Here is a 17,248-nt window from a genome sequence, read left to right on the forward strand (position 1 = left end):
TGGGCATGAGACTTCCCCTCAAGTCACCATGTTTTTGCTTTTACACACATTATTTCCTTTGCCTAGAATCCACTTTTCCTCTGCAACACTTTTCTTTGGTAAGCATCCCATTATCATCTCATCCTTAATATTCAACTGTGATATTGCTTCTTTATAATGTACTCCTTGACCTCTTCCTCCCTTCTTCCCCTGTCCCACATCACGCTCCTGTAAAATTAGGCAATCCTTTATCTCATATTTCCTGTTACCATGCGCACTTACTTTGAGCGTTTTTCATATTGCCTCTCCACTCACTTATTAGCCTCACTCACTCACTTTGTCTATGATATAAGGCCCAGAAAGTACAGTCACTCAAGAAATGTTTCAACAAATGTACATCTGTCCAACATAAAGCGTATAGTCTTATGCAGTCATGTATATAGAGATGTAAATCTCTTTTTTCATCTACAGTTCAGCTTGACTTTATGGTTAAGCTTCTATTGCTACAGAAGGGTTAAAAATAAATAATCTTGCCCTATTAAGGCGAGCTTTGTTTATCATTAAAGCAAATCATACTTATCTCACCAATTCTCTTTTCCATTCATCAGGTACAGGGGATGTTTGTGTAATATTATGGACTGGGGATGGGGGACGAGATTGACATCGGAAGTGAATCTGGTTTGCAGGCTTTAGCCCTCACTCCTCTCTATCATTCATTGAGTCTTGGCCCTTTCATTCATTCTTGAGCTTTGGGTTTTAAGCTTTGGGCTTTGGTCTCTGTCCCAAGATTTTTGCTGGAAAAATATCTATGGCCTTATTTGATCTGATATGTCCACATATCCACCGCAAGACCCTTTCTGGTTTTGTCAGTCATTCCGGTAGCCCCTCAGGAATTCTGCCTTATTTTTCCCATACATATTTTTCCCTTATTTTTGCCACATGCAGTTGTGGGGACACTGTACCCACATTGTACCAGTAGACATTGGTCTGATTGCCTGGACACTGCCCACAGGTGTTCCTACTCTAATGCTCAGGGTCATGGATGAATATATGACAAATATGTTGGAGGGGAATGTACTGAGCTCTTCTCAAAGATTCATTGCATCTGATTCTAGTTCTCCTGTAATCTACTTTTCTCTCCCTGGACCTGACAAGTCAGCCTTACACCATTTCACAGCGCTGCCTGCTCCCTGGTTCCTGCAATACACTCTAGCCCCTAAGGCCAAGACTCTAGTTCTTGCTGTGCAAAACCAAATTTCTATTGGTTGCATCCTCACTCCTTCCCTCAGAGAACTTTAACAAAATCAAAGCTCTTTTAAATGAAACCTATGTTGGCTTTCAGACTTTGTGTCTGCTATCACTTAAAAATGTTTACCTTAGAACAAAAAAATGGACAAAATCTTTGTTCTGAATAAATTTGTCATTACTCAAAAATAATGCATTCCACTAGACTGATAAGGGGAAAGCCTTGAGGCAGCAAGAGAAGATAATGGGAAAGATAAACCTATTGTTAAATTTCTAAAATTTACCCTGCAACAAAAGTAGGGATGAATGATAGTTATTGTGCACTTAGTGTGCACTGGGTACCTGAGTATAACGATGGAAACCAGCTAACCTTTTGCCTCCAGGTGCTCTCAAATGGTGAGAGGCACAGACACATACAAGCCTTGGGGTATGACAAGGTAGAAGGTGAGAAGTTCTAGAATGCAGACACAGACACATTACAAGGGCCCTAGGAAAGACAGCTCCCAAGGTAATATGATTCATGTTTTAATTCTCAGTTTCACATTAGAATCACTAGGAAGAGATTTGAATCATTTTTTTTAATGTTTATTTATTTTTGAAAGAGAGAGAGACTGTGAGCAGGTGAGGGGCAGAGAGAGGGGGAGACACAGAATCCTTAGCAGGCTCCAGGCTCTGAGCTCTGAGCACAGAGCCGGATGGCCAGACTTGAACTCACTAGCCATGACGTCATGACCTGAGCCAAAGTCGGACCCTTAACTGACTGAGCCACCCAGTTGCCCCATCACTAGGAAAAGTTTTTTAAAATACTGATGCCTATATGATTTGACCCCTAAAGATTCTGATTTTAATGGTTTGGGATGGGACTTCGGTGTAAGTAGTTTTTGGGCCTCAACCTGGGTCATTTTATTGTACAGTTAACATTGAAAACCATTTCAATATGGCAAACATCTAAAGGTGCTGGAAAATTCAGGGTTATGTGTCTGAAAAACCAGTAAACAGAATTAAAAATAGTTAAGTCACCAACTTACATGGCTGGCAGAAGTTATTTTGATGAAAAGTGACGATAAAACTTGTTTGATTTTCCAAGTAGTCTGAAGAGTATAAAGAACATAATTTCACCACCTCCCACTATCGTTGTGAAAGGAATGATCCCAAAGCTGTCACCTCGTGACATCACTACCAGCAGCCAGTCTAGAAGGGCGCAAGTCATATCCCCCTCTCCCGGTCTTACAGGATACATCCAAAGGGCATTGTAGACCAATCCTGTAGGCTTTAACCTTTTAGCTATTGCTCCATTCTTCTCTTCTCCATCACCATTGCTGTGCCCTAGTTCATACTTCAGTCCCTTCCTTTCTTGTCACCAAGCCTTTAGTGGCCATTCATCTTCCATTCTTCAATCAGAGGTGTTTTTAAAAATACACATATGGGTCAGTGAATGATATTGGCCTTGTTTGGGTTTGAACAACAAAATAGGATGTAAATAAATACTTGTTCGTCTAAAAGCTAAAAAAAAAAATAAAGTCATGGTTTAAAGTTTTGAAATAGAAACAGGAGGTATCTCACAAGTCATTACCATGTTTAAGTTATGCTTAGAGAGCCTCCAGCAGAAAGGGATATCTGAATAAACTTTTATATTTAATTAACTAGATCTAAGGGAAAACTACACACAGTAAAAATAAAGCCAGTAGAGGCAAGGGAAAGGAAGAGGTCTGGCCCCTCTTTTCCTTTTATAAAATTATAGATGTATTTAGAATAAAAAAACTCAGTAAAAGACAAAAGAATAATGAGTCTGTGATGAATTCCTTGCATGTTATGAGTCAACATCACATGGGCAGTTGTGGGTGCTCCTTAAACTCAGCTTCTAATATCTTGTTTCGCTTCAAGGACATCACTGAGCATTGTTTTATTTCTGCTCTTATTTCCTGTCCTCAAATGAGGTTTGACTGCACTTTTATGTTTTGTTAACTCTGACCACGTAGTTTAAAGGAAATTTTGGAAATGTCTACTTTGTCCTTGGTGTGGTTGTTTCCATAAATTTCACTCACTTGCTTTTATTTCTTATTATTGGTGGTCCAAATGAATTGCCTATAACAGATTTATATTTACTGTCTTATGTACTTTTCCAGTTATCCAGAGTAATTTTGTTTTCCTTTAATAGTTTGTATATTAAGAGTTAATTGTAATTTCACAAACTTCAACTGTAGGGTGTCCAGAAGCAATATGTACATCAGCAAATATTTGCCAGAATTTAAGTGCATTTCATTCTGAAGCAAATGGATGCTTCCATATTGACAAAGGGTTTTATGTCCCTTCTCCCAAAGAAGTAAAACATTTAGTGTTGAGTTGTCAAATTCCTTAGGATCCTAGAGGGTAAATAGTTACCCCTGAAACCATGTTTGCTTTGTAATTTTCAATGTTGAGTCTACTTAAATCAGATTTACAACAGGATTTTTAAATAAATCCCATTAAAGTATTATAAATAAAACAATTTAAATTACAATGAAAACTTTTTGTTGTAGTAATACATATCAACCTATTACATCAGTTCAGGGATTTTTTAGCTCTGTGTAGCATTTTTGGGTTTTTTTTTTCTTTAGCTCACTTTTTCCAAAAAATAGGGTGAGTTAAATTACAAGCACAAGGCCAATTGAGTACAGAGTTTCCTTGTGCACAGAGTGGTGAAGTGGTCTTAACCAGCTACCTCTGAATAAAGTAAGTGTTGTCAGCACAACTTATTAATAGTACTGCACACATTTATTTCAGTACAGTAGAGCTTTGTTAAAATGTGATGTCCTAAACACATCATCCACCCGTGATAGAATTTAAATTGCTCAAATTTAATGGATTGCTAAGATTCCGTTTAAAATTTAAATAGATTTTTCTGTTTAAAATGTAGAGCATGTTTTAATGCATTGCTGCCATGATCAAATGAAATATATTTTTCAGAAAAACTTAAGCAACTTTGAAAGAAAAGGGTTTTTTAATTAATATAACTCTTTAAACAATTCTGGCTTTTGGCAGTTTATAAGTGCAGTGTATATTTCATTGTATTTCATGTCTGAATTAACCATGGAAAATTAAGTCTAGTAAATAAGATAATCTGTTGCTTTTATAGAAATAGCAGCACAAAATAAATGACAAAAGAGTAAGCATAATACAAAGCATTCATTTTCATGTCCAATTAGAAATTTTGTCACTCTTTCTTTAGTGATTTGGTCATCTTGAGTTAAAAGGAAAATTCTACTTTTAAAAGTTTTGTTATTTTTATGAGCATTTCCTACATAAGATTTCACTATTTAAAATTTTTTTTATTGAAATATAGTTGCCATACAATGTTGTATTAGTTTCAGGTGTACAACATAGGGATTTGACAGTTCCATACATTACACAGCATTCACCACGATAAGTGTGGTCACCATCTGTCACCATATAATGTTATTACAGTGTTGTTGATTATATTTCTTATGCTGTACTTTTCATCCCTGTGACTCATTTATCTTATAACTAGAAGTTTGTATCTCTTAATCGCAGTAACCTATTTCATCCACCCTTCTCCTTTCTGGCAACCACTAGTTTGTTCTCTGTATTTATGATTCTGTTTCTGGTTTTTGTCTGTTTTATTTTTTAGATTCCACATTTAAGTGAAATCTTGATATTTGTCTTTCTCTGTATGACTTATTTTACTTACCATATTACCCTTTAGGTCTATCCGTGTTGTCACAAATGATATAATCCTATTCTTTCTTATGCCTGAGTAATATCAGGTGTGTGTATGTGTGTGTCTTCTTTATCCATTCATTTATCAGGTGGATGTATAGGTTGCTTACACAGCTTGGCTATTATAAATAATGCTGCAGTGAACATGGAGTGTGTATACTTTTTCAAGTTAGTGTTTTCATTTTCCTTATTCCAAGAGCGGAATTAGTGGATCATAGGGTAGTTCTATTTTTAATTTTTGAGAACATCCATACTGTTTTCCACGGTGGTTGCACCAAGTTACGTCCCCATCCACAGTGCATAAGGGTTCTCTTTTTGCCACATCCTCACCAACACTTGTGATCTCTTGTCCTTTTGATTCTAGCCATTCTGACAGGGGTAAGATGATATCTCATTGTGGTTTTGGTCTGGACTTCTCTGATGATGAGTGATGTTGAGCATGTTTTCCTGTGTCTGTTGGCCATCTGTCTGTATGTCTTCTTTGAAAACATGTCTATTCGGGTGCTCTGCCCATTTTTTAAAATCAGATTTTTTTTTTGGTGTTGAGTTGTATGAGTTCTTTATATATTTTGGATATTAACTCCTTATTGGATATATCATGTGCAAATATTTTCTCCTATTCAGTAGTTTGCCTTTTCATTATGTTGATAGTTTCCTTCACTGCACAGAAGCTTTTTACTTTGACGTAGTCTCAATTGTTCATTTCCATTTTTATTTCTCTTGCCTGAGGAGACACATCCAGAAAAATGTTGCTAGGGCTAATGTCCAGGAGATTACTGTCTATAATTTCCTTTAGGCATTTATGGTTTCAGGTCTTACATTTAGGTATTTAATCTATTTTGGGTTTATTTTTGTGTGTGGTGAAAGAAAGTGTTCTAGTTTCCCTCATTTTCATGTAGCTGTCCAGTTTTCCCAACACCATATATTGAAAAGACTGTTTTTTCCTCATTACAAATGCTTGCACCCTTTGTCATAGATTAAGTGATTATATAGGAATGGGTGTATTTCTGGGTTCTCTATTCTAAGTGTCTGCTTTTGCACTTGTACCATATTGTTTTGATCACTGTAGCTTTGTAGTATATCTTGACATCATGGATTGTGATATCTCCAGCTTTTTTCTTTTTGCTATTTTCAAAGTGGAAACTGAGGCCTATCAGTAATGGTGAGGAATATTTTCTATAACTAAATTTATCTGTGAACTGATACTACACATAGAAACTCCCAGCCCAAGGTAATATCATAGAAAATATATTGGGTTTCATGGAACGTGGTAAAATTCTACATTAAGTAATAATTATATTAAATTATTATCTACAATTCTTTTCTAAACACATTTTGCCAAGCTTCCATAATGCTTTACAGAAGCTAATGAAATTTAGCATGATTTATATCATCTCTTTGAAGTAAGGTAGGGAGAAAATAAACACCTGTTGGACAATTATATAAATACAAGTCAGTAGTGAAAGTTGCTAATAAGTCTGATAAATCTAGAGATCTGATCTTCTGATCTATGCCCTATATTTCCCCATAATGTAAATATTAGAAGTTTGTTTTCTCAAACATACTGAGAAAAGAATCATTTACAAAGTCTCATGGAATAGCATAGGAAAGAAATCTGAGCCAAGAGGCTAGATGTACTTCGCAGAGAAGCCTGCTTGGCTGCATTGAGTAATTAGATGTTACAGATTCTTTGTAAAAGCCTGCCAGGTGCAATGTGCTAGGGCACCAGCAGGGCTGAGGGGTTCTCAGCACTTGTTGAATGCTAGAACCATCTAAGGTGCGTTCAAAAAACAGGGCTGCCCAGAACACACCTGAGAGTCCCTAAGGTATCGCTCAAGTATCTGTATTTTTCAAAATCACCTTTCCTACCCCCTCACCTGATTTTAATGCTCAGTGATAGGCACTGACTAATTGTTGGCGACCATTTGTTTATACTCTGTTAACTGCTGACCTGGGCATAGTATTCAAATTGACTCCAAGTGTGATTCTCTATATTCAGATGCCTAGATGTAGAAAAGAAAATAGACAGGAAACAATAGCAGTGTACCATTTTTTTTAAAAACAGAAAAGAAATGCCCCTTGACCACGTAGACTAGTTCAGATTCTAGAGTGAAAGGAGTTGCAAGACATAGTCTTTTTTATTTTACTTCTTATAAAGGCTTGAATTCCTAAAACGTGTATTTTATTCTTGAAGAGGAATATGGAATAGGTGCATCTGGAACATGGTTGGGTGAGGGATCAGAGAGACTGTCCCAGGCCTTTGCGATTCAAAGTTGGGCCCCTAGGTTCCAGAAGACAGCTTGCCTATTTTAGCCAATCAGTAAACTAATTTTAAATAAAGAAAAGACTCTGAGCTGGAAATGTCTTATCATCAGAGAAAAGAGCCAATCTCTCTGAATGCTTGGGCGCTCTTTGATGTTGTTGTTAATTGATGTGCTCTTTTGAAAATTGTAAACCCAAGGTCATATAGATGGTAAGTTGCCACTGGGATCTGTCTCCTGCACACTAACCACTGTGGTAACCAGCTCTCTAAGACTAACTAGAAGAACCCTGTGTGGAACCCTTTTGAAACCCGAGTGTAGTGCAAATATATTAGCATTCGTTGTTTACATATCAATCCCTCCTTGCTAGCTTTCTCATTCTTCTCTCTATCCCCAACCTCTAGCTCATAATAGGCACCTAATAAATGTGAATGACTTTAAAAAAGAAAAAACAAAACAAAAACCTTTTAACTTAGATACAGTGAAAGTTGAAGGCTTTCTTTCTGTGTATACATGCCTCTATCCATCTGGTAAAACTGCGTATCTTTAAAAGTATTTTTCTGGGGCGCCTGGGTGGCTCAGTCGGTTGGGTGTCCGACTTCGGCTCAGGTCATGATCTCGCGGTTCGTGAGTTCAAGCCCCGCGTCAGGCTCTGTGCTGATAGCTCAGATCCTGGAGCCTACTTCCAATTCTGTATCTCCCTCTCTCTCTGCCCCTTCCCTACTCACACCCTGTCTCTCTCTCTCTCAAAAATAAATAAACATTAAAAAAATTTTAAAAAAATAGAAGTATTTTTCTGCAAACCCAGAAACAGAGCTTATGATTTTGTTTCCACTTAAATAGAACTATATTATTCTGTGTCTTTATTTTATTTTGGATGGTATAACTTGAATAATTGTCTATGTCAGTATTTAAACATTTTCCTCAGTTTTAAGCCATTGAGGAATAGTCTATAATATCCATAGAACAACATTTATACAGCCATCTCCCTATTGATGGGCATTTGTGGCTTTTTTGTTTTGTTTTGCTGTAAGCCATGTCCGAATATTTCTGTAATATAACTAGAAATGGAATTTCCTGATTCTAAAAACACGTATAATTTTTTGATACAATGTCAAACTTCCCTCATAAAATGATTGTGTCAGTTTATACAATCCAAATAGAGAGTGATAATGCCCATTCCCACACCCCCACCAAACCTAGGTACCATTATATTTTTCTTTCTTTCATTAAACCACATTTAATGGAGAAAATTTTATTTGGCTATTTTACATTTGTATCTATACCTTCTAAACACTGTACCTGAGTCAAAATCATACAATGTTTTAATCTAAATGGCAGCTAATATAATCTACTTACTGTATAATACATCAAAACTGTCATTCTATTTTTATTTTTATAAATTTCTGTGTTAAAATATAACTTTGATATTAAGTATCTGTTTTTTCTATGGATCATAGTTATATATAACTGTTATCTTATTATTGAGTTTAATGTCTTCCCAATGCCTTACTAGTTATATGGCAATGAAAACCCTTGTACACATGGTTTTTCCTAATCTTTATGAATAATTTATTAAAATGAATTCCAGGTAGTGTTATGACTGGGTCAAAGGTTTTAATTATTCTTATGGCTCTTGGTAAGATTCATTAGGTTGCTTTAGAAAAGTGTTAGATCAATTTTTATAAATCAAGAACACATTACTACAACAGACTCTTGACTACCTTTCTGAAATATGGTAAATTTTTATTTTAAATTTGAGTAGTATATACAACTCTTCTTTCATAAATTGTAATTAGTGGATATATAAAAAGAATGGTGAGTAAATATTTATGTTTCCCATGTTTAAAAAGTGGTTATGTTATGATACTAACTCAAAGCAACAGGATACAGAATGAAGTATAAAATCATGTATATACCTCAACAGTAGATAACTTTAATTTCATTTTTTATATCTTTTTATTTTTTTCCTAATTAATCACAGTGAGTATAGCAACAGGGCTGAATGTCCTCCACGTATTTCTGTGGTCAAAGGATCTGTCTCTTTCTTTTAGGAAATTTACCAGTGGTGTGGTTCCTCATGTAACAAATACGAGCGTCTGAAGGCAAGCCAAGTTGCCATTGGCATTCGGGACAATGAAAGGAAAGGAAGATCACAACTAATTGTGGTGGAAGACGGAAGTGAACCATCAGTACTCACAAAGGTGTTGTGACTTGTTTTTTAAAGGTTTACCACTCTAAGTCGTGTGTGTGTGTGTGTGTGTGTGTGTGTGTGTGTGTGTGTTAATTTAAGCTAATTCTCTAAATTCTCTAAAACTAAGTCTAGGCCAAGATTAGGTAAGAGACAACATCAAGGTTGTCTAAGTGATGGTATAGAGAAAATAGAAAGTCATGACTGTTTTCTTTCACCCTTGGTATGACCACCAGAGGAGGCTCTGACTTCATCGTCTGTCACACAGGACAAACAGGGAACAGTTCTGAGATTGGCCATAGTAATATGTTTTGGAAGTAAAATATATGTATTTTTAATGCAGGGATATTTTTCAATTTTAAAGTTAATTCTTATACTAAAAGACTGAAATAAAATCTTATTCCAAAAGATTACATATACCAATATTTTAAATACTTCAATCATTTTAAACCACGAATTATAGGCAAGACACTTATGATTATAGTATAGTGGTTAAATTAGTTTGAAAATTATCTCCATGGCTCTTTATACCTACGTTATTTACTTAACGATTTTAGCAGTCTTAGAGGTTTAGTTGTGAACAATGTTACTCCTTAAAGAAAACTGCAGTGAGTGCCAAAGTGTATATATTTTATATTTTCCCTTACAATTATGGGTCAAGGGTATAATCATATTCATGTTTCTTGATATATATTGCTACATTGATTCCCATTTGTTCAATAAACTATTTATTGAACCCCTGTGGTATGTCAAGCACTAAAATGTTTGTACCAATGTTTGTTCCCTCTTGACTTTACAGAACCCCATCAAAATTTACTGATATAATTATATTGTCTTGAAACCTCCTGCATATAAAGGTGATATCTCTTTGAGTTTTCATTTTTCTCATTTCCTGGGATATTACACATTTTCCTCAATGATTTTAGCTATTTTCACTTAAATTTTTCTAATGACTATCTTGTACACATTTTTAACAATTTTGATTTACAGCATTTTTATACATGAGAGTCACTTGATGTAGCAATAGCCTCCATAATCCGCTGATCAAAAATTAACTGTGAGATAATTTTATTATTGTAATGTCTTTTTTTTTTTAATGTTTATTTATCTTTGAGAGAGAGAGAGAGAGACAGACAGACAGAATGTGAGCAGGGAAAGGGCAGAGAGAGAGGGAGTGAAAGAATCTGAAGCAGGCTGCAGGCTCCGAGCTGTCGGCACAAAGGCTGATGTGGGGTTCGAACTCACCAACCACTAGATCGTGACCTGAGCCGAAGTTGGATGCTCAACCGACTGAGCCACCCAAGCACCCCTTTTATTGTAATATCTTTAAACTTTACTATTTTAATAACCACCAAACACAGATATTCATGTTAGTGATTTTTGAGAAGTGACTTTTATTCACTGGGAAAATGTTCATGGTTAAATGCTAAGAGAAAAGGCAGGATATAAAATTTTACATATAATAATTATATGTAAGTTTATATGTAGGTATATAGCTATATATTCATATATACATATATATCTGGAAAGAAATATGCTGAAATATTGGCAATATTACTAATTTTGCCTTTGGCTCTTGGCTGCTTGTTACTTTTTTTCTGTTTTTGTCTTTGTATTTTCAAAGTTTATTGTAATAGTGTAATAGATGTGTGTTTTCATTTTATAATCAGGGAAAAAAGGATATCCAACAAAACAAAGTAAAATTAGAGGTTAACTGGCTTTTCAATAGTCATAATAACATGGCTAATAAATTAGACTTTGGAAGCTATTCAAAACAACTTCTTGAAATTTTAATATTCTTTAAAGGCCTCTGTTGTAAAATGTAATCACCACTTAAGTCTTCCAAGTTTCGTATTTGGAAGCAAAAATTTATAAGTAGGATGTACTTCTACTTGATTGTAACCTTTTGTTTCAGTAACTATGCTTTGGTAGGTGTGGACCCAGGTCCAAAATTTGCCCCAGTGGAGTAGTGGAGGAGGGGCTGTGTTAACTATCTGATGAGCTTTTCTACTGTCATCTTGGGTCCCAAGCCAAGTCCCTTAGCTTCTGTTGTCTCTGGTTCCTCATTTGTGAAGTAAAGGGTTGGACAGGGTGGCTTCTGGTCCCTTTAAGGTCCAGTGTCTGTCATTCCACCTTGTCTCTTAGGCAGTTTCTGTGTTTAATTACCAAATCATTTCTACTCTCTTCCAGGAAGTGAAACCACTGAGGTTGAGGGCCTGAATTATGCATATATACATTTGATACACTTGTTTATTGGATTTCTTTCAGAGTTTTGAGAGAAAAAAAGCGTAAACATTACACTGTTAAATTTGTAAAGGAAGTGCAAACCTGAAGAAAAAAATTGTAAAAATATAACTTTGATTTTAAAATATTAATGATAGAGATAAAGGACATAATGCTTAATATAAAATGTGATGTCTTTTTTAAAGGAGATTTTCATTTTTTGGTTTTTAAAATATTCTAGAAAACATCTACTTTGCTTTCTATTCAGTTCATTCAGTATATACTGCATTATATTTCATAGGTCTCAGTTACACAATGAATTTTCATTTTAAAAGAATTTGTTGGGCTTTTTGTTTTCATAAATGTTGTTTTGTAGCCTGATTACAAGGGTAAATAGTTGTTTGATGAATAAATCATGCACCTATAATAAACTAGTTTGACTTTCTAGGCTTTCTTAATATTGTACTCACAATGATAAAATTCAAAGAGCTCATTAACTAGGTTAGGAGAAAATTACCTTATTTCTACTAACCTTTTCATGAAAACCTTCTCCAAGTGTGAATATAGTTGACGAAACAGTAGCATAAGCAGCATCTGTGACTTTTCAGGTCATGTTATTGCAGATAACTTTAAAATATCATTGCTGTTGGTCACTTCTTGGTAATTATGATAGTTATTAGACCTGCTGTTCAATATTGTTATTCAATGAGTAAATGAAAACTCTTATATATTACTTTATCACATTTAGAAAATACATTTTGATAGTTGTATCCCAATATAATAGGTTTCATTGTAGTACTTTGTATTCTATTTTATGTGATTAAAAAGTTTTTTTTCTTAGAACAGGGTTATAGGATTCAGAAGTTATCTAAAGTGGTTTATAGCGCACGCGTGCGCGCGCGCGCACACACACACACACACACACACACACACACACACACACAAAAGGTTTCCTTGTTGAAGACAATGGAATGTCATTTCTTTTTCTGAGACTCTAATGCAACTACTGATATTGCTAGAAAAGGATTCTAAAAATCTAAAAATCTTTCAAAATGTCTTTTAAAATGGTCCTTTTAAATGATTCGTTTTTATTTTTTTTTCCAACTTTTTTTTTTTTTTTTTTAATTTATTTTTGGGACAGAGAGAGACAGAGCATGAACGGGGGAGGGGCAGAAAGAGAAGGAGACACAGAATTGGAAACAGGCTCCAGGCTCCGAGCCATCAGCCCAGAGCCTGACGCGGGGCTCGAACTCACGGACCGCGAGATTGTGACCTGGCTGAAGTCGGACGCTTAACCGACTGCGCCACCCAGGTGCTCCTATGATTCGTTTTTAATGATACTCTTTTAAAGTTATTTGTCTTCAGAAACTTTGAAAGTATATGATTAGTAATGACTTAAAATCAAAGACTTCTAAGCTATTTAAATGATTCTGTTATCATTACTCTATATTGGATGCTGAGTATTTGGAATATCAAAGTGCTAAACACAATAAATAGTGAAAACACATCAAAGTGCTAAACACAATAAATAGTGAAAAAAACTTTGAGAGTTTTTTAAAGAATTCATCTTTATTTTTAGAGATTTCTGCTATCTGTTCATACCATACCATTCATATAATTTTAATATGATTTAATTCTATGATGATCATAAATTTACCCTTCAAACCAAAATACTTGGGGGAGTAATTAAGGGGGGTCCACATTAGACAGCACTAAGAGACAACATGTATTAACAAGACTGTCTGGGGAAATAGTGTATATGTTCAGCTTCTTTCTTGTATCTTTAGCACTTTTAAAAACTCATCTGCCTAAATATGAAAATTATTCTGTCCATGGAACTAAAGTAAAGCCTGTAGGTAAAGTCACATCTCACCCATATTTTTTCATCACTGTAAATGTATTTACCAGGAAAAACTGCCCATAAATTATGGAAAGCTTTTTTCTTGCTCTTTCTTCTTTTCCTATTTACAAGAAACAATCAATGAATGTGAAGGAAAATTAAATATGCCACTAACCCTAAGGTTCAAAACTTTCTTCATTGGTCCTATTCATCCTCTAAACGTTAGGAGGGAAGCTAAAAGAGTGCCCTGAGGAAAAATTGCAAGGTTGATAATTTATCAGTTTTATAGACTCATTTTTTAAAAAGCACCATCTGGTAGATATCAAAAATAGAATGTAGAAGGGGCAAAATTTTTTAAAATAACAGAAATCAACTAATTTGCCTTAACCTCAAAAGACTTCTTTTCAATATAATTTAATGAGCTTATTAAGTCTATCATCATTGTAAATGCTAGCTGAAGAATACTGGCAGTAACCATGCTATAAGGAAATTGTAAGCAAGTGCTATGTTGCTGAACCGTTAGATTTCTTGCTTTTATAAAAATACTAAGGCTCCCTGGGAAGTCAGTGCAATCATTTTTCAGGTTCTGGACAAGAAAGAAAATTGGCATATCATGTTATGTGTCAGTTAATAAGTATTTATTGAGCCCTGTGTTCATTCCCAATGAAGATCAGAAATTACTTATTTTATTGTCTGAGAAGAAAAACACACACTAGATCTAAGACAGAGTCAGAAAATGGGAGCAGATTGTGAGGGTCCACAAATACCAGAAAGCATACCACCATGATTGGAAGCCTTCTCATAATGAAATTCGTGTATTTTAGGCTATATGATAATAGCATATAGGCTAAATTAACCTCCGAAGGATCTCCCAATATAGGACTTGTGTTCATCTTATTCTAAGTCATAGTTGACAACTTGAAAATAAAATAGCGTTTTCAGTCATTCTCTTGGCAAGTTGGTTGGATATGTATGATGTGCTCATCTGGGTATCTTGTGAGTAAAATCTAGAGTTAAATAGTGTAAGTATTTCTTAAATTACTCTTTAGAGATGTCTGTTTAAGCTAAGAATAAAAAATTTAGTTCTATTTTTCCCAAGTATTTTGCCAAATAAAATTTATGTGTTATCATTTGCCAGGCTAAGTTCCTTGAGGGAAGACACTAAACTGCCTTTAGATCTGTGTTGCCTTTATTGCTCTAACTCCTTGATCATTCATATTTGGATAATTAATACAATTAACTGTGAACTACATGGTACCAGACACCCGTTACATTTGTTTTTCTATTTTCTAAAGGATAGTAGTATCTCTTAAAAAAACTCTTCTATGTTTTAGATAATAGTGTTGGTGAAGATATGAAAAAGACGTACTGTTGATTGTTTTAAAATCAACTGCATTTACAAAAGAGCAGTTGAAATTTAGATAAGTACAATTCATATATTCTACTAGTCTTCTATCTGCAGGTAGATAGTTAACAACTAACCTTTTGGAAAGTAATAGCTGAGTCTTGGGCTTGTTTATATTGACTACAATACCTTCCCATGTGTTAGGCAGCATGTACTTCAGGTGAAAGCATGTAGCACATTAAAAATAAGTAACTGGAAGGGGCGCCTGGGTGGCTCAGTCGGTTTGGCATCTGACTTTGGCTCAGGTCATGATCTCGCGGTTTGTGAGTTCGAGCCCCGCATTGGCTTCTGTGCTGACAGCTCAGAGCCGGGAGCCTGCTTCAGATTCTGTGTCTCCCTCTCTCTCTGCCCCTCCCCTGCTCATTCTCTGTCTTTCTCCGTCTCAAAAATAAATAAAACAATAATTTTTTTTTTTTTTTAAAGAGTAACTGGTATATCGGGACACCTGGATGGCTCAGTTGGTTAAACTCTGACTTCAGCTCAGGTCATGGTCTCATGGCTCATGGGTTCAATCCCCACCTTGGGCCCTGTGCTCTCAGCTCAGAGCCTGGAGTCTGCTTCAGATTCTCCATCTCTGCCTGCCCCTTCCCCGCTCTCGCTCTCATTCTGTCCTCTCTCTCTCAAAAATAAATAAACATTAAAAAAATTAAAAAAAAAAAAAAAAAGGAACAAGTAGCTGGTATCTAAAACTTTTCATCCTATGATAAAAATCCATGTTTCCAGGAGCTGTAGTTGGATACTCTTATCTGTAGAGTGCTTCCTTCCCGGTCAGCTCACCTCCCCACTTAGCGTCCAGCTACCACAAAAACCCACTTCTCTCTCTCTCTAGCACACAACACTGCTGTCCACTGACCTTGACTACTTTGCTTGGCTGTGGCCCACAGTGCTGGTGCTGCCTCTTGTCATCGCTAGATTAAAAATGAATATACCCCATGAACTCCAAGGAACTATACAAGTGTAGAGCTATATTTTTAAAATCACCTGATATATTTGTGTTATTCTTCCCCCAAAGTTAACATCAAAAGGCATTGCATATTATTAATGCTTCCTAAGTTCTTATATAATCTAAATTTACAGAGAAGTAAAACTTGGAGTGATTTTGAACAGCTAGTAACCTGGATATTGGAATAGTAATATATTTTATTTAGCATGCAAAGTAGAAGATTAAGAAAGAAAAAGTTGGAAATACTTGGAAATTTGGAAACTTATAATTCTGTCAAAGTTTCTCTGTGGAAATGTTTGTTTCATAACATAATGTTGGGCTTATTGAATTTCCATGGGATCACAATTCAATCATTCAACTAAAATATTGTATGTTTAAATTAAGTATGATCATTTTGAAAATGTTGCTATATAGAGAGTGGGACAGACTATTTTTTGGGGATGACCTTTGGTTAGATAGATCAGTCCCCATTTATCTTTGTAGAATAGTATCAAATGATACCAAAAATAGAAATAGGGAGCTAGGGGTGCCTGGGTGGCTCAGTCGGTTGAGCATCCGACTCTTGATTTTGGCTCGGGTCAGGATCTCCTGGTTCATGAGATCGAGCCCCATGTCAGGCTTTGTGCTGACAGTGTGGAGCCTGCTTGGAATTCTTTGTCTCCCTCTCCACCCCCCCCCCCCACCCCTTTCTCTCTCTTTCTCAAAATAAATAAATAAACATTAAAAAAAGAAAGAAAGAAATAGGGAGCTGTTTTGAAAAGCCCCTCATGACCATTTTGGAACCATGAGTATATAGTATTTTTTTAAAGGTTCTAAAGATTTATAGAAAAGTAATATAAAAATAAAAATCACATTGCTTTTCAGCATCTGGGAACAAACATGGGTATTTTGAGCTCCTTAAATGTAAGACTTAAAGTTGTTTTTTGGGTATATAATAGCACCCCCCACCCATCACTCAGTAAACTATTTTCTGTTGCCTTCTTACTGATTTCATTGTTAGTCACAACTGTGTACTTTGTAAGGGTGGAAATTTGAGCTGCCTGAGATAATAATTTGGTCAGTGGACACAGTAAACACTTAGACAGTAGGAGACAAAAGTTTCGTCAGATCAACACTTCATGAGTGCTGTGCAAGTAGCTTTAGCTTCCTTATTTATCCCTCCATTATTTTCCAGGGTCTTGTAAATTCTTGGGAAATTGAACATTGTCTTAAATGTTTTGTAATTTCCCATTCTTGTAGCACGTTGTCTGGCACATAGGTGTTCATCAGTATTCATTGCCTGAAATAATATTATTAAGAGAGCCGTGTGGAAAGAGGAGCCCCGTTTATGGCCTTAACCATTCAAAGATTTTTAACTTGCCAGGATCCAAAGTATTTGCCAACCTCTCTAGTTTAGTCCTGAGTAGAAAGAAAGCATCAGAGGTACCCTGAAATGGGAATCTTT

The 17,248-nt window shown here is 35.4% G+C and overlaps 1 protein-coding gene across 1 annotated transcript in view; it reads left to right on the forward strand.

Moving 5' to 3' along the window:
- Positions 1-17,248, forward strand: part of SCIN (scinderin) — an 82,799-nt gene that overhangs the window by 19,787 nt on the left and 45,764 nt on the right. Inside the window, exon 4 of the mRNA XM_047849898.1 lies at positions 9,257-9,406. Coding sequence (XP_047705854.1) covers positions 9,257-9,406 — 150 coding nt within the window. The remainder of the gene's footprint in view (positions 1-9,256; positions 9,407-17,248) is intronic.

The sequence above is a fragment of the Prionailurus viverrinus genome, chromosome A2 (genome assembly GCF_022837055.1).
Source record: "Prionailurus viverrinus isolate Anna chromosome A2, UM_Priviv_1.0, whole genome shotgun sequence".
Taxonomy (NCBI): Eukaryota; Metazoa; Chordata; class Mammalia; order Carnivora; family Felidae; genus Prionailurus; species Prionailurus viverrinus.